The 23,065-nt window shown below is 42.2% G+C and overlaps 1 protein-coding gene across 5 annotated transcripts in view; it reads right to left on the minus strand.

The window, feature by feature from the left end:
• Positions 1-23,065, minus strand: part of cica (capicua transcriptional repressor a) — a 166,661-nt gene that overhangs the window by 69,401 nt on the left and 74,195 nt on the right. For all 5 annotated transcript variants that reach the window (XM_060904838.1, XM_060904839.1, XM_060904837.1 and 2 more), the window contains exons 10-11: positions 5,435-5,532; positions 4,279-5,128 (exon numbers count right to left, since the gene is read on the minus strand). In XM_060904838.1, coding sequence (XP_060760821.1) covers positions 4,279-5,128; positions 5,435-5,532 — 948 coding nt within the window. The remainder of the gene's footprint in view (positions 1-4,278; positions 5,129-5,434; positions 5,533-23,065) is intronic.

Raw genomic sequence — 23,065 nt, forward strand, 5'->3', positions numbered from 1 at the left:
ATATATGCTTATTTTTAATTTGATGTCAGCAACACATTTCAGAAAAGTTAAGACGGGCAACAAAAGACTGAAAAAGTTGTGTAATGCTCAAAAAACTAATTTGGTTAATTGGCATCAGGTCAGTAACACGATTGGGTATAAAAAGAGCATTTTCACACAGAGGCTGAGTCTCTCAGAAGTAAAGATGGGGAGGGGTTCACCACTCTGTGAAAGACAGTGTGGGCAAACAATTTAAGAATAATGTTCCTTAATGTAAAATTGCAAAGAATTTGAGGATCACATCATCCACCCATTATCTGTAGCCATTTATCCTGTTCTACAGGGTCGCAAGCAAGCTGGAGCCTATCCCAGCTGACTATGGGCGAGAGGTGGGGTACACCCTGGACAAGTTGCCAGGTCATTGCAGGGCTGACACAAACAAACAACCATTCATACTCACACCTACGGTCAATTTAGAGTCACCAATTAAACTAACCTGTGGGGGAAACCAGAGCACCTGGAGGAAACCCACGCAGACACAGGGAGAACATGCAAACTCCACACAGAAAGGCCCCCGCCAGCTGCTGGGCTTGAACCCAGAACCTTCTTGCTGTGAGGTGACACCACCGTGCCACCAATCACATCACCCATGGTACATAATATCATTAAAAGATTCCAAGAATCTGGAGAGATCTCTGTATGCAAGACACAAGGCTGAAAACTGACACTGGATGCCTCTGATCTTCAGGCACTCAGCTAACACTGCATTAAAAGCAGACTGTAGTGGAAATCACTGGATGGACTCAGGAACACTTCAGAAAACCATTGTCTATCAAAACAGTTCATTACTGCATCCACAAATGCAAGTTAAAACCACATATAAACAATATCCAGAAACACCACTACCTTCTCTGGGCCCGAGCTCTTTTACAATGGACTGAGGCGAAATGGAAAATTGTCCTGAGGTCTGATGAATCAAAAGTAGAAATTCTTTTTAGAAATCATGGGCACCACGTCTTCCAGGCTAAAGAGGAGAGGGATTATCCGGCTTGTTATCAGTGCACAGTTCAAAAGCCAGCATCTGTGATGGTATGAGGGTGCATTAGTGCACATGACATGGGTAGCTTGTACATCTGGGAAGGTATCATTAATGCTGAATGATAAATACACATTTCATAGCAATATGCTGCCATCCAGACAAAATCTTTTTCAGGGAAGGCCTTCTTTCTTTCAATAAAACAATGCCAAACTGCTTTCTGCACATATTAAAACTGCATGGCTCTGTAGTAAAAAAGTCCGGGTGCTAATCTGGCCTGCCTGCAGTCCAGACCTGTCTCCCATTGAAAACATTTGGCATATTATGAAGCACAAAATATGCCAAAGGAGACCCCAAACTGTTGAGCAACTGAAATTGTATATCAGGCAAGAATGGGACATTTCTCTTTCAAAACTACAGCAATTGGTCTCCTCAGTTCCCAAATTTTTAGAGTGTGTTGTGAAAAGCAGAGGTGATGCAACACAGTGGTAAATATGCCCCTGTCCCAACTTTTTTGAAATGTGTTGCTGACATCAAATTCAAAATGAGCATATATTTTTCAAAAAACAATAACATTTCTCAGTTTCAACATTTAATATGTTATCTTTGCACTATTTTCAATTAAATATAGGGCTTCTACGATTTGCAAATGATCACATTATGTTTTTATTTACAGTTTACACAGCATTCCAACTTTTTTGGAATTGGGGTTGTAGAACAGCTGGCATTAGAATAATGATGCTAATGCTTGAAATAAAACATTTAGAAATAGGCAAATAATAATGTATTCTGTGACAAGAAAACATGATACAAATTTATGATGATTCGAATCATCCGTCCATCCATCCATTATCCGTAACCGCTTATCCTGTGCAGAGTCACAGGCAAGCTGGAGCCTATCCCAGCTGACTATGGGTGAGAGGCAGGGTACACCCTGGACAAGTTGCCAGGTCACTGCAGGGCTGACACATAGAGACAAACAACCATTCACACTCACACCTACGGTCAATTTAGAGCCACCAATTAACCTAACCTGCATGTCTTTGGACTGTAGGGGAAACCGGAGCACCCGAAGGAAACCCATGCAAACTCCACACAGAAAGGCCCCCATTGGCCACTGAGCTCAAACCCAGAACCTTCTTGCTATGAGGCGACAGTGCTAACCACTACATCACTGTGCCACCCGATTTGAATCAATAAAATAAAGAATGAATTGCGATTATCAGGCTGTGGCTTAGCATTTCCTAGCTGTAATTGCATTGTTTAGACAGCAGAGGGTGCAATAACATAAAATAGTGGGAATACATGTGACGTCACCATAGGTGGAAGTAACACAGTTCCACTAACACACACAAACAGACCTAAAATGAGAAAAAGCTGTTGTGCAATTGATTGTACAAATAGATTTAACAAAATGTTGAAGCTCTTTTTATATCGACTGCTTGAAAGCTGAAGGAAAGAGAAGAAATTGGTAGGTAGTAAAATGTTCATAAAAACGTATTACGAAATTACCAATTTATTATTAACTTTTTTCAATTTTAATAGAACCCCAAATCAGAAAAAGTTTGGATGGTATGTTGAAATTAAAACTGGAAACAATGATTTGTAAATAATCTTTGACCTGTATTGCACTCAAAACAATACAACAGCACATTGTTTAATTTTTATCTCGTGAATTTTATTTGTTTTTTGTTTCAAAATAAACACATTTCAGTTTTGATTCTCACAATACATTTCAAAAGAAGCTGGGATGGTTTACCAATGTATAATGTTGCCTTTCCTTCTCACAACACTTAAAAGATGTTTATGGACTGAAGACACCAAGTGATGAAGTGTTTCAGGTGTTATTTTGTCCCATTCTTCCTGCAAACAGGTCTTAAGGTGTGCAACAGTACGGAGTCATCATAGTCATGTTTTTTGTTTCAAAATTCTCCACACTATTTGGGACTATTGGGTCTTTACTGGGGACAGAGGGGATAGGCGGACTCTTTTTCCACAGCTATGCCTTTGTAATGTGTGCAGAGTGTGGTTTTGCATTGTCTTGTTTAAATATCCTTGGAAAATATGTCATCATATGGCAGCATATGTTGCTCCAAAATCTCAGTGTACTTTTCTGCATTAATGCTCCATCACAGAAGTGTAAGTTACCTTTGCCAAGGGCACTAACACAACCCCATACCATGACACACCCTGGCTTTTAGACTTGTTGCTGGTAATAGTCTGTCCTTTGCATCTTTGGTCCAGAGCATACAGTATCCATTTCATACAAAAAACTGGAATACTGATTTGTCTGACCTCAAAACACATTTCCACGGTGCGATGGTCCATCCCAGATGCCTTCAAGTCTAGAGAAGTCGATGGTGCTTCTGGACACAGTTAACATAAGGCTCCCTTTTTGCACAGTAAGTTTTAACTGGCATTTATGGATGTAACTCTGTATTGTAGAGCTTGACAAAGGTTTGCCAAAGCAATCCCGAGCCCATGTGATTATATCACTTATAGATGCATGATGGTTCTTGATGCAGTGCCATCCGAGGGATTGGAGTTCACAGGTTTTCAGCTTAGGCTTACGCCCTTGCCCTTTACGCATTGAAATTCCTCCAGAACCTTGAATCTTTTAAATGATATTCTGCACCGTAGAGGGTGAAATATCCAAATCCCTTCATATCTTTCTTTGAGGAACATTGTTTTTAAACATTTAATATGGTTTTCTCATGTATTTGTTGAAAAACTGGAGATTCTCAGCCCATCTTGGCTCCTCAAACACTAGGCCTTTCCTGGATACTGATTTTGTACCAACTCATGATTACAATCACCTGTTGACATCACCTGTTTCAAATCACATTTAACTGTTTAATCTCAACTTTCAAATTGTCTTGAAAAGCCATGTTGCAGGCCTGAAACACGGGAATGGATATATATTAACAAATGAAATAAAGCTGACCAGACAAAACATGAAATATCTTTTTTTTCATATTGTCTGCAATGAAATACAAGTCAAAGTAAATTTAGAAATCACTGCTTTTTTATTTGCATTTTCCATATTCTCCCAACCATTTCTGATTTGGGGTTGTAAAATATGTCATTTTTTTTTTCAAAAACACTGGGAAAATCAAATCGTGAATCAAAATGAAGCATGAATTGGGTTAATTGATACATACTGATTTAAAAATAAATGTGACAACTGTGCTGACTTGGTCAATGGGATAACTTTGAATGCTATATTGATATCGTGGAATGCTAAGTCAATCCCTCCATCTCACCTCTTGCTCCTGTGCTGACCCCTCCCACTGCTGGCACTGAGGCATATCTCATCCCTGGCCCAGACCCTGCATGCAATCCATTAGACAATGATAAGTGTGCTGGCAGGGCAGTGGGCAGGGCAAGAACACCAGTTGACTGGTGGGTCTGCTGTGAAGAGGGGCTGTTTCGGGTGGCTGTTGCTGGTAGAGTTGGAAGGATGTACTGCACTTGGGTGACTTGTTTGCCATTGGTAGGGGGAGTGAGTGAAGCTGCTGGGAGGAACTGTGGCTGAAGCAGAGGGAGTGGCACAGCGCTGTTGTTAGGAACTCCATTGCTAGTGGTGGGGCCTGGCAAAGGTTGGGGCGGGGTTATGAGTCGAACAGTGGGTGGGTTCGGAAACGCTCCTCCAAGTACTAAACCTGTGACTAAACCGCCTTGCCCAACAGGTTTGGCCCCAATTCCTGCTGCTGCTCCCCCACCAATCAAAAGTTTGGGCTTCTCATCAGGGTATGGAGCCCCAAGAGACATGCCCCCTTCAGCAGGCTTGCTGGCTATTGCAATGGGGGCACTAGTTACAGGTCTAACAACATTTGTCACTACCGTGGGGGCTGTTCGGACTGTCCCTGGCACCTGTATTTCTTTTGCTTCAGATGAGAAAGTGCCATTTATGCTAAAACATTTAGGGACCTGGTCTGTTCCTCCATCTCCCATTCCTCTGCCTCCTTCCTTTCCTTCTTTTATTCTTTCACACACATCTCCAGCCTCTGTCTCCTGCTTTATCTTACTCTCTGTCCTCTCTCCCTTGTGTTCTGTCTCTTTATTTGCAGATTCATCTCCAGGAGATGAGAGCAAGATGGAATGAACCATTCGCTGGAAAGGGGGAGTGAAAGAAAACAAAATAACAAAAAAAAAAATCAGGACATTACCAACTTCTCTTTATCAATATTCACTTGACTTGCTATGAATGTGGAATCTTTGGGCTTATATAAGCTGATATAAACTCCCTATCATAAACTGCAATAGTAAGCCTCTGAATTGAACAAAGTTGTTTAGAATGATTTATAAGTCATATAAATAACTACAGCAAACTAAAGCAAAAAAGCACAAGGCAAATAATTCAATTAAAAACTTCAAACTACATACAAAACTAAATGTAAATGTATTGTAGAAATTTACCTTGCCATCAGTTTCATCTGCAGGGTCATTCTCTTCATCACTGTCTGTCACTCTTTCTTTGCACTTTAGGTCTATTGAGCCTTCTGGAAATGAATCACCTGTAGGTGAGACATAAAAAAATATGAAACTCAAAATTGCATGATGAACCAAGTTTTAGCATACATTTTGACACCACAAAATAGTACAGTCGGCTAAATAAGTATTCGTCAACTATTTTTCTATTAAACATATTTCCAGTGCAGCTATTCACATAAAATGTTGAGCAGACCACTGGTATTAACACAATAAAACTACACAGGAAAAGATGTTTACTTGCATTCAGAGGTGAGTTCCCCTTTTTCACAGAGTAGAAGTACTAACGTATCAACATGCACTAATCCACTGATTCTAATTAGCACAGGTAGGATAACTAAAATTCAGTCAGCTGGGGTTCTTTCTGTGTTCAATACTTTTTTTCCTGTCTCATTCCATTTTATTGCATATAACATTTTTTTATAGATTGGAATATTATTTCTTTTTATTGTGTAGTTTTATTATGTTAATACCAATGTCTGCTCAACATTTCATTTCAATAGCTGCACTGGAGATATGTTTCATAGAAAAATAGTTGACATGTTAAATACTTATTTTGCCTATGGTAAGCATTACTTTTCATGCGGAAGCCAAAGATCAAAATGCTTGTTTAAAAGACAAAATGACACAAAAATAACAAAAATGTCAATAAAATAAAGGTATTAATTATATTATTAATAACTACAGCATTAATATATGTATTAGTTAGTGCTTAACTATAAACATGAGGCTTGTATTTGTACCAGAATATGCATTAAAATTTGTTCTCTCTGTAACCAATGCAGATATTCCTGTTATATTAGCCATTTGCCTCTTATAGACATGTGATGTAATGCATGTTTTCTCATTAACATAAGAATCTGTAATCATTCATTTAGGTGTTTTGAACTCTCTTATATAACTGGCACCACCTTGAAACCCTTTTTACTTCTTCCAATTTCACAAGTACTAGACTCACCTGCTGTCAAGGTAAACTGAAAATGTTTTGCGTTCATTAATGTAAATTAAAATCTATCAGTGTATGTCCAACAGTCGGATTTTTTTTTTTACCTAAAAAGTTTAAAATAGGGCTACAACCAAATATAGGTTTTCAAAGACAAATTTTCACATAGGAACTAATGATATACACCTTCATCAGTCACAGCCTAATAACTCTGTGTTCAGACTGTCAGTCCAAATCCATTTTTTTGCATATTCAAACTGAATCCAAGCTTCTTGATTGACTGTCGGCATTATGTATTGCAAGTGATCAGATCCGCTCTGTGTTCATGTGGCAATCCTTTTTTTCACTCCTATTCACATTGGTTACTATAGGAATGACATTGCCCCTGGAAGTAGTAATGACATTGTTGCTTGAAAGTAGAAATAGGTGACATAAATAAACCAAAATGGAGGGCTTGGTGATTTACCACATGGCAATGTGGAGCTGCAGTGCAGGTTTTAAAAGTAATGAGGCAGCATCAGAGATGGAGGAGGCTTGCCTGCTCCACTATATTTTGTGCACCACCCAAAGTAGCGTGTTTCCGTTATGTGTGATGTAAACATGAACTTTGCATGGTGTTAAAAGTCACAGACATAAAAAAAACATCTGAAATCAAATCAGAACAGTTTGACCTAAACGGATTTGCAAAAATGTGATTTGAAGTTTATTTCAAACCACATACGAATGTGGTTTGAAATGGATTAGTAAAACCGGTATCTCGTGATTTTTGGCTGTTCCAACTTACTGCATGTATTTGTGATGGATTCCAATCAGACATGCTCATAAATCGGATATTGACCAACAGTCTGAACATAGCCTAAGAGTAACATTGTCAAAGTCCCTCCTGTGCCAGGACCTGGTCTTCCCAGGCAGTCCCCCTTCTAGTACTAACCAGGTCCTTAAGGTGCATTGGGCGGTGCCGATCTCCATTTCTAAAACCCTCAGCATCTCACATAGCTAGGGTTACAGTGGGGGTCCAGTCCTCTGGTGACCGCAAGAATTTGATTCCTTACTTGCATCTGTATTGCAGCATGCCTCACCAGATGGTAAGAAGTACCATTTTTATGATGGTCTTTGGTATGACCCGACCGCGAGTAGAACTCATGATCTCCCAGTCAAGAGGTGGACACACTAACTACTAGGTCAGCTCACACTAAGAGTAGCATTGTAGAGGTATGTAAATTAGCAAAGGCGATGTCCAGTGTAGTAATATGCTCTGGTTCTATCCCAGTGCAGCTTGGTGATAGTCACTGAATTGCTGGATGTCCAGGTGGTACTCTGAAAACAATGTGGACTTTACAGATAATTGGAATAGCTTGGCCTGTTAGGGCAGGACGGTATCCATCCCATTCAGGAAGGTGCTGCTCTCATTTCTTGCAGCATAGCTCATAGTCTCAGAACAGGCCTAGCTAGTCAGTGGCAATCCAGTGTCAAAGCCATGGAGCAGACAAGCAGGCTAAACTGACCTTCTGCTAGCTGCACAGAATTGTCATCAAGGTTCCATCATATTGAAACTATCTGTTCCCCAAGTTGTACAAAAATGTAGAAATACTCAGAAAGTCTGTTCTAGTAACCTAATTAAAGTTACATTATGCAGGATTTTAGGTGTAGGATTTAAAGGTACACTATGTAAGTTAAGTAGCAGAAATGGAATATAGTATTCATAAGTATGTTTTCATTAGTGTATAATTACCTGTAACTATGAATCGTTGCGTTTTCATAAGCCTAGAATGCACCCTTTATATCTACATAGGGAATGGATCCACTTCCACAGAGACCGCCATGTTGTGCTGCCATGTTTCTACAGAAGCCCAGAATGGACAAACCTCTAGGGTGAATTTCATGTTTTTACAAGTGGCAGCATGAATCCGGAAGGAAGCACCAGAGGGAAGCACCAAAAGGAAGATAAAGAAGAAAGGAAGACAAAAAAGAAGAAAAAAGAGGAATCAGTGTTTGCTGGTGCTGGCTAACAAGGTTGAGAACCCAAATTTTGTAAAAATGCTTATTATTTAGCACAAGAAAAAATAAGGGAGTGGGAAGACTCATCAAAGATGTGAAAGCATGAAGCAAAAATGAAATTGGAGAGATCAGGACAGGCAACAGTAGAAAGCAAGGATAAACATTGGTGTGGCCTTTCGCAGATGGAAATCGCTGTTGAGGGACAAATGTTTTCAAAGTGATGCAGAAGTTGCCTGTTTTCTGCTAGACAGGTAACTGAACTTATTAATCTAAATCAAGTCAAGTTTATTTGTATAGCGCTTTTAACAATAAACATTGTCACAAAGCAGCTTTATAGAATTTGAATGACTTAAAACATGAGCTAATTTTATCCCTCATCTCATCTCATCTCATTATCTCTAGCCGCTTAATCCTTCTACAGGGTCGCAGGCAAGCTGGAGCCTATCCCAGCTGACTACGGGCGAAAGGCGGGGTACACCCTGGACAAGTCGCCAGGTCATCACAGGGCTTATCCCTAATCTATCCCCAATATATTTGCAATTACAAATATATTCTTTGATACCTTTAGCTAGAACATAGGCATGGAATCTGTGTACCTTCATCTGAATCTATTTCCTATTCTGAAATGAACATTGGAAAATGAACAACTGGGCTTTTTTTTTAATGATCAATGTTTGTACCAACTTTTCAAAAACAGAAATAGAGCTATTTCACACCATTTCATGGTGTTGTGGCACCATGATGTCACATTCTGTTTATTTGGCAAGATTATGCTAAAACATATTTCTGAAAGGACTTCAGGTAAGTTAACGTTATTCATGTTAGCGTAACTCCGCTTTTACACGCTAACTAACAGTGTCCAAGTTAACTAGCTATTTGTTAATGTTAGCCATGGACAAGGCGATGGCCACTTGGCAGGCAAATCCATAGAAAGTCCTTTGACTAAGCAGACTGCATAGCTATTGCAGCGTTATCGCTAGCTCTAAAAGCACAGACAACTTCATTGCAAGCTTTCTCTTGGAATAAAATGTTTATATACCTCAATATGCTTCCACAGGTTGGATGGCGAGTTTTTGTAGGCCGTGATCTGGTTTGTTTTCGGCAAACATTTAAAACAAATCTTTAATCCTTTCAGAAAACTGAAACATGGGTTCCAGGTATGGCCATGGGTGCGTAAGAACCACCTCCTTCAATTCTGCCATCAACTTATTGTGTTCAAATAACACTGCTGAGAAATCATTGAACTTGATTTTATCCAGTCTATGGATGTGACATGACCCTAGTGATTTACTGATAGATTATCTTAGTGTCACCTGGGAAAAAAAAAACAATCATGTTTTAGAAAAGAAAAGAAAAACATCTGCTTTCAAAGCTGCTTCATGGTAACAAGTAATGAGGACCTTGACAGAAATGTAGTGGAGTAAAAAGTACGATATTTGCCTTTCAAATGTAGTGAAGTTAAAGTCATAAGTTTCCAAAAAAAAAATACTCAAGTAAAGTACAGATACTCAAAAAGTGTACTTAAGTACAGTACTCAAGTAAATGTACTTCATTACTGTCCACCTCTGGTGATAAGTGCTTCTGACATAAATTGGCCATGTTAATTAATATTCAATAATATTCACTAGCGATAAAATGTGACCACAATGTGGAACAAATAGCCTAACATTATATTTACTAGCAATAAAATGCTACTGCAAAGCAGAACCCACCACGCTATCTTGCGTTCAAGTTTTACAGACTAAATAACTAAACACAATCTCTAAATATCTATTTAAAGTAATGAGCCCAGTGCTGTAGGCAGCGCTACTCTTTGTAGGTTCATGCAGTGACAGCTGTGTCACGTGACTAGACAACGTCAAGCCAAGTTTATTTGTATAGCGCTTTTAACAACAGGCATTGTTGCAAAGCAGCTTTACAGAAAATTAAAGACTTTAAACATGAGCTAATTTTATCCCTAAAATATCCAGCATGACAAGCCCACTTAATTTAAGAAGACGACGACTTTGTCACATGCACACTCAATCACAGTGAAATTCGTCTTCTGCATTTAATCCATTTGAAGCAGTGAACACACACACACACACACACACACACACACACACACACACACGTAAACAATGAGCACATACACATACCCAGAGCAGTGGGCAGCTATGCTACAGTGCCCAGGGAGCAGTTAGGGGTTAGGTGCTTTGCTCAAGGGCCCTTCAGCCCAAGACTGCCCCATGTTAACCTAACCGCATGTCTGAACTGTGGGGGAAACCGGAGCACCTGGAGGAAACCCATGCAGACATGGGGAGAACATGTCTTCCCATATGTATTCAGACCTGGAAATTACTAAAATCAAATTCCATACTTTTCCATACTGTGCAGCTCACTTCAGCCCGACACGGCTCGCGTTTCGACTACCAAAAACCAGCACGACTCGGCTCGCTTCAGCCCTGCTTAGCCCCTAAAACTTGCACCGTTTTGGAGTGGGGCTGAAGCGAGCCAAGCCGTGCCGAGTGAGGCTGGGGGCATGAGCAGACACTCCCCTGTGCACTGATTGGTGAGGAGGAGTGTCCTCACATGCCCACACACGCCCCGCGAGCGCGCTGGGATCTGTAAACACCACAAACCCGGAAGAAGAAGAATTACGAATTACGAGAATTTCTGAAGCCTTATGCGCCTCATCTCATCTATACGCTCTTGCCAGTATCTGTCCGCGTTGTCGGTGACAACAAGCCACAGCACCAAGACCAGCAACACTAACGACTCCATGTCCTCCATGTTTATTGTTTACTATTCGGGTCGTGAGACTACCGCTTAAAAGATCACTGATGTCACTGTTTGCGCTGTTTAACGACATCACGTGACGTCCACCCACTTTCGCTAACTCCACCCAATGTGTCCACCCACTTCCAGCCAGCACGGTTCAGCGCGGTTGTAGTCGAAATGCAACTCCAACAGCCCCACTCAGCCCGACTCAGCACGGCACGGCTCAGCCCGACTCAGCAGCGTTTGTAGTGGAAAAGCGGCAATAGTCTCCTACCGGCTCCAACCAACTCCAAAATTTAGCCTCCTCCGACCATTTGTCATGAAATTTGCAAAGTCCCATCTTGCCACATTTAGCAACTGCTGCTGACTTACTGTCTATGCAACGGAACTTCAACGCTAGTGGATGTACAGTAAATGTAACATGAAACTTATATTAAAGGCGAAGTATCTCAGTCTCTAATACTAAAGTTAACCAAACAAATATATGCAACTTGACATTTTATGGTAGGCCACTGCATGTGACAATGTTCCCCCATCAGCCTTAAATGCATCTGCAAATTTAATAAATTACAACAATTTTACTGTGAATTTCAGGCAGTTTATTAATTTTCAGGCAATTTAATTTTGCTGATTTTATTTTAAGATCTTTTATGACTTTTTAAGGAGCTGCAGGAATCCTGCTACCCATATAATATCCCATAGGGGAGAGCAGGGAGAATTGGGACAAGTGTTCAGCTTTTGTAGATTGTGTGAAATTCTTTGCAAGTAGCATCACATTCATATTTCATTAGATAGTATTTACTATACCCTCTTATCACAACATTAGTTTTTCAGTTTGTCACATATACTGGCCTTCAGACTTCACTTTTTCTGTCATTATCTTTTGTAGGGAGACATGAGACATTGAGGGGAGTCCCAACTGTCAGGGTGCAGGCACTTATGGATGTATGTGCAGGGGAGAGTGGGGTAGCAAACAGGAAATGTAGCCAAATCACAAAACTAGAATCGTAGTCAAAAAACAAGCAAGGGTTGGTGGATCAGCAAACATGGCAATAAAGAGGAGACAATAGGCATAGAAGTAAAGGGATAGTGAGGATCAGGAAAACTAGAGGCAAACAGAGATAGAAAGGCTTGGTATGACTGGGTAAACTCAAAACGATACTTCGCAGTGACAGTGAAAGAGGCTTAAGTAGCATGGCTGATTGTGCGTGAATGAGAGTCAGCTGTAATCAGTAAACCAATGACAGGGGGCGCTGTGGTTCTTGGGCAGTGTAGCCATGTTTGTAGTGTGGCTAGGGCTGTCGCTTTCAACGCCATTACTGACAGAACCCTCCCAAGGAGCTCCCTCTGGGAGCTACATTCTTCCTGGGGTGCCCTCTACTTCCTGGGTCTTGTGTGTGGAATTCTTGCTTTAGAAAAGGGTCCAGAATGTCCTTGGCTCCCACCCAGCTTCATTCCTCTGGTCCATAGCCCTCCCAGTCTACCAAATACTCACTCAATCTGACCTCTTCTGTGTCTGGAATCATGTATTCTGTTTACATGGTAGATGGGCTGTCCTTCTAGGCTTAGAGGTGGGTGATCTTTGATGGGAGCATTCTCTGCCAGAGAACCCTGAATAGCAGGTTTCAGACAAGAAACATGAAAAGTGGGGGCTATCCAGCTGTGCGGTGGGAGCTCTAGTCTGTAAGAAGCTTCATTGATATGCCGAAGTACCTTGTATGGACAGATGTAGTGAGCCTGTAGCTTTCTGCATGTGTTAGGTTCCTTGAAGTTTCTCGTGGAGACCCATACTCTGTCATCTGGAGAAAATTCTGGGTTGCTACTTCTGTGTTTGTCAGCATACTCCTTATACTTGGTGTTTACAGACTCAGTGCACTGGTGAACCTCCTCCCATATTGCTTGGCTTCACGAGAACCATTCTTCAACTGCATGTACCTGTGTGAGTGCGTTGTCCCATGGGAACTGGGGTGGTTGGTAGCTGAGCATGCACTGAAACGGTGTTAGTTGGGTAGCAGAGTGCTTGAGTGAGTTCTGTGCATACTCGGCCCATGGAATGAATCAGGACCAATCCCTCGGTTCCTCATGCAGAAAATCTTTAGAAAAAACACCCAATCTCCTGGTTAGCTCATTCCACCTGGCCGTTGGACTGGAGGTGATATTCAGACATGAGGCTCACTGAGACTCCTAATCGTTCCATGAAACAGGCCCATAATAGTGAGATGAACTGGGGACCACAGTCACTGATTATGTCCTCTGGGATGCCAAAGTAACTGAATACATACTGAAATAGTAATTCAGCTGTTTGAAATGCGGTGGGGATAGCAGGTAGTGGAATGAGTCTCAGAGCCTTAGAAAATCTGTCTATAGTTACCATGATGGTGGTGTTACCTTGAGATGGTGGTAGATCTGTAATGAAATCAATAGCCAGGTGGGACCAGGGTCTTTGAGGTACAGGGAGGGGACAGAGCTTACCTGCAGGAGGGGTTCGTGGAACTTTAGCCTTGGCACACTCAGAACAGGAAGCGATGAACTGGTTGACCTCTGTTCGCATGTTCTCCCACCAGTACTTGTGCTTCAGCATTTGATAAGTTCATTGGCTGCTTGGATGACTCGTGGCAGGGGATGCATAAGCTCATGTGATAAGTCTCCCTTGGAGGTGCTTTGGGACATAAAGAAGGTCCAGCGGACAGTTTACTGGGCTCTCTTGAGGTTGAGATTTCTTTATTTCTTGATCTAAATCCCAAGTAATGGTCTGGACGAAACAGTTGGGTGAGAGAATGGGGTGAGATTTGGGACTATGACTTGACGAGTTGAAGGTTTGGGATAGGGCACATTGGGATTCTTGGAACCAGGACGAAAGAAGATCAGGAAATTGAAATGTGTGAAGAGTGCCCATCTGGCTTCGCGTGGGTTAAGTCTCTTGGCTTTCTTGAGATATTCTAGGTTCTAATGGTCAGTCAATATCACGAAAGGATGTGTGGCTCCCTCCAGCCAATGTCTCCACTCCTCAAGGGAGAGCTTGATGGCTAGTAATTCTCTATTCCCAATGTCATAGTTTCTCTCTGCCGATGTGAGTTTTCTTGAGAAAAATGTAACCAGGTGGAGTTTGGGTCTCTCGCCAAAACGCTGAGACAAAATCCCTCCTACTTCAGTGTCAGAGGCATCTACCTCAACTGTGAATGTCTTGGTCAGGTCAGGGTGTTGCAGGATTGGGGCTGAAGTGAAGACATTTTTGAGTCAATTGAAGACTTCCTCTGCCGAAGGGCAAAGAAGCAGAGGCCTTTGAGTCCTTTAGTGAGCAAGGCTGTTAGAGGAGAAGCAATGGTACCGAAACCTCTAATAAAGCAATGATAGAAGTTGGCGAAACCTAAGAAACGTTGGCGCTCCTTCACAGACATGGGCACTGGCCAGGGCATGACTGCAGAGACCTTGGAGGAGTCCATACTGACTCTCTCTGTGCCAATGATGTAACCCAAAAAGGAGATCTGATGCAAGTGGAACTCGCATTTCTCGGCTTTCACATAGAGGTGATTTGCTAACAAGCATTTGAGAACTGATCTGACATCTCATTGAGAGAGTAGATCAAGATATCATCGATATATGCTATCACAAACTTGCCCAGCACATCCCGTAGCACGTCATGGATAAAATATTGGAATACACTTGGTGCTGAAGAAAGGCCATAAGGCATTACTCTGTACTCAAAATGGCCAGTGGTAATGCTGAAGGTGGTCTTCCATTCGTCACCCTCCTTGATTCTGACCAGGTTGTAGGCACTGTGCAGGTCAAGTTTGGAGAAGAACTTGGCAGTACGAAGTTGTTCTAAAGTTGAGGGGACCAGTGGAAGAGGTTGGGGTATTTGACAGTGATCTGATTGAGTCTCCTAAAGTCTATGCAGGGTTGGAGACCTCCACCTTTTTTCTCCACAAAGAAGAACCCCGCTGATGCTGGGGACTTTGATGGCTGTATATACCTTTGCTTGAGGGCTTCTTGAATGTACTGCTCCATGGCAGTCTGTTCCTTCTGAGAAAGGGGATCAATCTGACTGCATAGAGGTGACGTACCTTGCAGAAGATTGATGGTGCAGTCGTATGGATGATGTGGTGGTAAGCCACAAGCTTTACCCTTGCTAAAGACTTCCCTCAGGTCAGAATAACACTCAGGAACATTCTCCATAGAATCGGGCTGTGGACTCTCTACCGAAGTAGAGGAGAAACAGAGTTGGGTATGTAGAAGACCGTTCTGAAAACATGTGGACGATCACTGGAGGATCTCCTTATTCTGCCATGAGATTAGTGGGTCGTGAAGCTGCAACCAAGGATATCTCAGGATGATATCATGATTAACGGTCGTGGTCACAGAGGGAAATTAGTTCAGAATGGAGTGCACCCACTTGAATATGAATGGGAGCGGTGTGAGTAGTAACAAAACCATCCCCTATTGGTCCTCCGTCAATGGTCCTGATGCTTAGTGGACTCTGCAGGGGGGTTGTGGGCAGACCGAACTTCTGGACGATCAAGCAGTTGATGAAATTCCCCTCCGCACCCGAGTCAACAAAAGCAGATAGCACGTGTGTCAAATACACCAGTTTCAGCAATACAGGTATTTTAAAAGACTGAGTTGATTTTTTTTACAGGACTCACTGAATCAGGAGTGGTCTCAGCTTGGCTGGTGCGAGGTGCGTGAACGTGACACTGGATGATAAGATGTTCTGAACTCCCACAATAGAAACAGAGCCCCTCTTTCCTCCTCCTCTCTCGTTCGGAGCATCTGAAACCTCCATAGGTGTGGAGGCATCAGAATGCTGAACAGGTCTGGTGTCCTCCTTCAGAAAGGGTCGGTTGGAGAGGGTCAGTTGGATGATCCAGTCGAATAGCCAGATCAAGGAGGGAGTCCAAGGTAAGGTGTTCATCTCTACACGCCAGTTCGCTTAGAATTTCAGGGCGAAGACCTTGGCAAAACACCACCTTTAATGCTGGCTCATTCCATCCACTGGCTGCCGCTAGAGTTCTGAAGTCCAGGGCATATTCTGTGACTCCCCTAGTGCCTTGTGTCATCACACAAGGTAGAGACAGTTGTCATGAGTAAACTCTCGCCGATTTCAATCCCCTCGGGTTCATGATCAAACACTCGTTTGAATAATTCGAGGAAACTTTCGTAGGATGTCATGTGCTCCTCTCCATTCCACCATACTGCGCTAACCCACTGTAGTGCTTTGCCAGTGAGAAACGAAAGAAAGTTAACGATCTTACTTTCTTCAGAGATGTTAGGCATGGCTGAGCACTGAAGTAGAAACCCCTTACAATTGAGGGCATCCCCGGCATATTTCTCCAGAATGGGGAGCCGATAAGCAGCACTCAGAGAAGCTTCAGAGCACAGTAGGAGGGCCTGGGGGACCGCAGCTGCTATCTGTGCCATCCTGATGTAGAGGTCTGCAAGCATCTGTTGGTGTTCTCCTAAGAGGCATCCCTGAGCACTCAGAGCAGTTTGCTTCACCTCCTCTGCTGCATCCATCGAGGCGAAGTATCCTGTCAGGGTACAGGCACTTACAGATGTATGTGCAGGGGAGAATGGGGTAGCAAACAGGAAATGTAGCCAAATCACAAAACTAGAATCGTAGTCAAAAAGCAAGCATGGGTCAGTCGATCAGCAAACAGGGCAATAAAGAGGAGACAGTAGGTGTAGAAGTAGAGCAATAATGAGGGTCAGGAAAACTAGAGGCAGGCAGACAGAGATAGAAAGGCTTGGTATGACTGGGTAAACTCAGAACGATACTTCGCAATGACAGTGAGAGAGGCTTAAGTAGCGTGGGTGATTATGCGTGAATGAGAGTCAGCTGTAATCAGTAAGCCAGTGACAGGGGGCACTGTGGTTCTTGGGCGTTGTAGTTCTGAGAAGCCATGTTTGTAGTTCGGCTAGAGCTGTCGCTCTCAACACCCTTACTGACACCAACATTATGTTGGGAGGCTTGTGTCATAGAGGGGAGACATGGAACAAAAAAATCAAAAAACTAGGCCGACATTTTTAATTTTTATTTATTATCAAAACTTGTAACATATGAACTGTATGAACACACAATGCTGGTACAGCGACAGAAAAATGTCAGTTTACCCAAACCTGACTTGACAAATTCTCATGCACGTACACTCACCGGCCACTTTATTAGGAACACCCATACACCTGCTGTTTTATGCAGTTATCTAATCAGCCGATCCCTTCATAGCAGCACAATGCATACAATCATGCAGACACAAATCAGGAGCTTCAGTTAATGTTCACTTCAAACATCAGAATGGGAAAAACTGTGATCTCTGTGATTTTCACTGTGGCATGGGTGTTGGTGCCAGATGGACCGGTTTGAGTATTTCAGAAACTGCTGATCTTCTGGGTTTTTCACACACAACAGTCTCTAGAGTTTACACAGAACGGTGTGAAAAACAAAAAACACTGAGTGAGCAACAGTTCTGTGGGTGGAAACGCCTTGTTGATAAGAGAGGTCAGAGAAAAATGGTCAGGGATTGGTTTCCCAAAAGCATCATAGCACAAAGATCATCATTAAATGGTAGAGCAAGCATCACAATGAACACTGTTAAGATGTTCTTATTGTTAACAGGCTTTTGGGAAACCCACCCCAGATTGGTTCGAGCAATGCATAACTTTTTACAACCATGATGAGCAGAAAACCATCTCAGCATGCAACAGCAGAAGACCACATTTGACTCCACTCCTGCCAGCCAAGAACAGGAACCTTAGAATCAACAAGTTCCTATTAAAGTGGCTGGTGAGTGTACACACCCACATTTTTCACAAAAAAATGTATACAATTTTATATTTGTCAACCACAAGAAAAACCTGGAACATGAACTGTCCCAACACTTGCGTTTGGCACTTGCGTTTCTGACTTCAGGTTTTTAAAATATAATTCCCAACACTAAAATATAAATATTGTTCATCAAAACAACTACAGTTACATTCTAAAATAGTTATTTATTTCCATGAATCAGTTTGATTTGAAAAAAAAAAGTAGGTAAAGCTATGAAAACTCACCCTAAAGTCTCCCATGAATCATAACATCAAAATTAGCAGACGGAAAATTTTGCTGAATACTTCATCAGAGTGAGAGCTAGAGAACATCCCTATAGGGGTTATCTGATTTATATTCATGAGTAATCCAGTTGGAAAACCATCAGAAGAGAGCCTGATCACTTTCACATGACTCAAAAATCAATGGCAGTTTCCTGACGTCACACGAGCAGAGTGTACTCTGCTGTACCGACTCCAACCTGCCGTTACTCTCAAAGTACTGAACAGATCATATCGAGATAAATTTCTTTGGAAAACAAAAAGTATAAGCTTTTTAATGATCGTATTCACAATAGAATATATTCAAGAGTTCAGCAATGACAGATTTGTAAACTTAGATTATCGTCTGCATGAACAATTTTCACAGCACGGCCAGAGAGCGTTTGATATGCCTATTTTTATTAGTGTAGTGGCAACTTTTGCAGGCACGTTGGCAATATTGTGGGTGTAGCCGTAAGGAAACGTGACGTATAGGCCCAATACCCTGAAAAGGCCTAGTGAGAACCCTGATACAGAGGTGTGTGTGTGTGTGTGTGTGTGTGTGTGTGTGTGCTCTATCCACATTCACGGGATATGAGCAATTGTGCACTCTGATTGGCTACTCTACGACTAGGATATCAGCTCATATACTGTGAGTAGGGAAAAACAAAATGGTGGAAGGTGTTGCTGAACCAACCGAGGACGAAATAAAAACTCTACTTGAAAACAAAACCCCAAAAAATACAAAAAAAGCAACAAATTATGGAATAAAAGTATTTGATGGTAAGAATGCATCTTTTTTATTTTTCAAGAATTATTATTATAGCATTTTTCACAAAGTGTGACTGTCATTTTGCTAGTTTGTTTACATTCTAAGCGGAAATAATTTTTGTCGGATGTTTTGTATAAAGTTTTTATTTATCGAATTTGCAAAAAATAAAAATGCTCCGTTTATTTATTTATATATATATATGAGTAAGACAAATCTGTCTTTCTAAGATCTGCACTTAGCTCCTTGGACTTTCCCATTTACTGTGTGTTGGTCAATCCAATGAGTGCTGTAAACAAACCCTTTTTATGAAGGCACAGAGAAGCTACCGGCTGCAGTCAATCATGATCACTAACAGGAAGTTAAGAGACCTCGGCCTTGACAAGAGACTTTTTGGAAGAACACACACAGTCGTGGTCAGAGGTTTACATACAGTGACATGAATGTCATCTTGGATATGAATGTCATGGCAATATTTGCGCTTTCAGTAATTTCTTTGAACTGTTCTTTTTCTGTGGCAGAATGTACAGCATACATCTTTAATAAAAAATAAATCAAATAAAAAAACACTAAAATTTGGTGCACAAGTTTTAATTTTCTTTGGGTTTTCTGAAATCAACACAGGGTCAAAATTATACATACAGGGTCAAAAATATATATGCAGCACACAATATTTGGGTAAAATGTCTCTTCGCAAGATTCACCTTGGCCAAACATTTTTGTTTACCATGAACAAGCTTCTGGCAGAATTCTGGTTGGATATTTCACAACTCTTCATGGTAGAATTGGTAGAGTTCAAATAAATTTGTTTTTTTTCTTAGCATGGACTTGACTTATAAGCAATTATTTCTTGGATAGCAGCTAGAGTGTGGATCGGGCCGATTTTTTCTGTCCGAGACCGGCCCGCATCCGACAGAGCGATGCTTGAAACCGACCCGAGTCCAAAAGGAATTGAGATATTTGTGCCCGAGCCCGACTGAAGCCCGAAGCCATTTAAAGCACACTATTTTCATTAGCCTACTAAAGACCCATGTATGATATTTTGTGTGGAAAGTTTGTGTGGTTTTATCAACAAACTGAAAAGGGCATTTTGAGTCATCAACACCGGCGAGCGCTTTAAGCGCACGCTTGGAGCAAGTCTGCCAGGCTCATGTAGCCTACTCACTTAACCTAAGCAAACCAAAAATAACGGAACAGCAGAACAAATCCACAACATTCAGACAAAGGGTTCTGTTGACCTAATAAACACTAGGCCATTTAATGAAATTCAATAAATAATTGAAATGAAAATCCCGCTGTCTGTCTGCACACGTCATAAACACACACTCGCGTGTGCACCAAAATAACATAGCCACAATATTGCCGTAAAGCCATCACATAGCCTACAAACAGGCCTAACCAAGATATTATATGGGCCTAGGTCTGTAAATTAAATCAACTTCTGCTCCCAGCACGGTAACAATACCCTATTGGCCAAACATAAATGGTTTAGGGGGATTAACAAAAACACTCACCATTCAAACAGGGAATTATTTACATTTACATGAGTTCATCCAAAGATTATGCTAATCCATATGCTTGTGGAGAAAAAGGATTGCATCAACGGTGGATGGCTTCAAGGCTGTCCTCCTCTGCTCAATTGTCCTGCCAGCAGCGCTGAAGTTGCGCTCACTGCTGCTGGCTGGTACGGCAAGGATGCCGCGGGCAAGAACGCTGAGCTTCGGGTATTTATGTTGCTGATCTCTCCACCAGCCCAAAAGATCTCTCTCGTCCTGCATTGCATGATTTTCAGTTGAGTACATTTCGACTTCGTCCCTGCCCTCTGCCATGGGTACATTTTCCCAGTCCTCAAATTCACATGCCGCTTTCTTGGGTGCTGCTGGTCCTTCAGAGGCGGCCTCGTCAGTGCGGAGCTCACTGACTTGTCTGCGAACCTCCAGGTGAAGATTGTCTCTGTCCGAGGCGGACAACATACGGAGCTGACTAAATTTAGGCCAAAGGAAAGTTGCGATTTTGTGGAGTTCTTGGATCTCCACTTTACGCAAAATCCATGTGAGATGTCGCTCGTGGATGGTGACTTGATAGGGGCTGTCAGTTGTCTTTCTGTTGCAGTGGCGCTTCAGTCGCTCGAACCACAAAAACACCAGGTTAATTGTTGGGTACTGGTCCCCTTCCAGTTCACGCTGGGCATCATAGAATGGTTGCAGAAACTCGATAAGAAAGTCAAGGACATCTAGGGATATGCCATCGAGCCGCCAGCCTTCTGCACGGTCATCCAGTTTCTCACGCAGTTCTTGATACACTGAGCGGACAGAGTTCAAGGTGAGATAGACTGTGCTAAATCTCGTGTCTGCCATTTGCGTCACTGTTTTTGACAGTAAAGCTGCGATGCCTGACTTTTTCACATATTTCACAAGTGCCTTGGTAGCTTGCAAAGTCTCTGAAACCGTCGGAGCATATTCGGCCAGTTCTGTGAGGTCCAGGGCGTGCCTCATCACTGTGTTGTACAGGTGGTCTTGACAATCAAGTCTCCGGTATGGTCTGAGGGCACTAATGATGTTAGAGCCTTGGTCTGTCACCCAGACCACTTTGTTCAGCAAACTCATGTCTAGGCCATACCCTGTCAGAAGTTGGATGATTTCTCTCCTGATATTCTCCCCCGTTTTAGCATCTTCCAGTGGGAATGCTGCTGTTGTCAGCACGGCGCTTGTCAATATAAATCCCCTCGTCACAAAATGGCAAGTAATGGTGATGTAGCTTAATTTGTGGTAGTCTTCTGTCCAGATGTCCGTTGTCATGCCAATTAAATTCACCTCGGCCAGAATGGCATTTAAATGCTCTACCAGATTTGCACGTTTCTCTGTTGCTAGCGATTGGCACCGTTTCGACACGGTGGTGGGGTCAGGCAGTATGTCCTGTGCTGCCAGTGAACCATACGTAGCACCAACATTGATAAGTTGCTGGGCCAATTCCATGAAACCCCTTCCTTCGATAGAATGAAATGGCCGTATATCTTTGCAGCAGAACTCGACACATTTTTCAATCACTTTCTCCTTAGCCTGCATTGGTATTTTTCTTGAGGTAGCAAATGCGGTGATATTCGGCTGCAATGGCCCATGCGACTTGCAACCTCTGTCCACGTGTCTCTGCAGCTGGGAATTTCCCGTTTTTTTGCTGTCATACTTCAAGATGGTTCCGCACATCTTACACTGAACATGTCCGACAAATTCGTTACTCTCGGCTCCAACGATCATGTTGAAATGTTTCCACACAGTGGATTTGCCCTTATCATTTTCAGTGGTTTTCAATTCTCCGGAGTGTAACTTCTTTTTGATGTCAGCTTCCATTGCACACTCAACTGCGCTGACCACGCTTTGTCGCTACATCAAATCCCGCGCACAGCTATGACGCGTATGAAGCGAAACTGGTTTAAAGTGACTGCTTTTAAATTTACACATTAATTTTACACAAAGTCTTATCGTGAGCATACAGTATGTCCAAGCCCGACCCAAGCCCGAGCATAATTTCTAAATATTTGTTCGAGTCCGACCGAGCCCGTCAGGTTCCGACGGGTCCCGACGGGCTTCGATCGGGTTTCCATGCCTTGATAGCAGCCTCTTAGTCCATGGTGATCTGAACTGTAGACAGTGATCCATCAGTTTCCAGTTCATGTCAGGGCTGTGCTATGGTGGTTCCCAGGTTGTTCCTGACCATCCAAACCAATTTCCTTTCAGCTGAGGGTGACAGTTTGAGTTTTCTTGAAGCAAAGTGGCTTAGCAAAGTGACTACACCTCACAATAACTTGAATACAAATGTCTGAACTGATCTTGGAATTTGCAGTTGTTTATAAATGGCTCCAAGAGACATTCTGGAGTTGTGTATATCTGCGATCTTCTTTCTCAAATCTGTACTGAGCTCCTTGGACTTTCCCATTTTACTGTGTGTTGGTCAATCCAATGAGTGCTATAAACAAACCCTTTTTATGAAGGCACAGAGAAGCTACCAGCTGTAGTCAATCATGATCACT

This window comes from Neoarius graeffei, chromosome 22, assembly GCF_027579695.1.
Source record: "Neoarius graeffei isolate fNeoGra1 chromosome 22, fNeoGra1.pri, whole genome shotgun sequence".
Taxonomy (NCBI): Eukaryota; Metazoa; Chordata; class Actinopteri; order Siluriformes; family Ariidae; genus Neoarius; species Neoarius graeffei.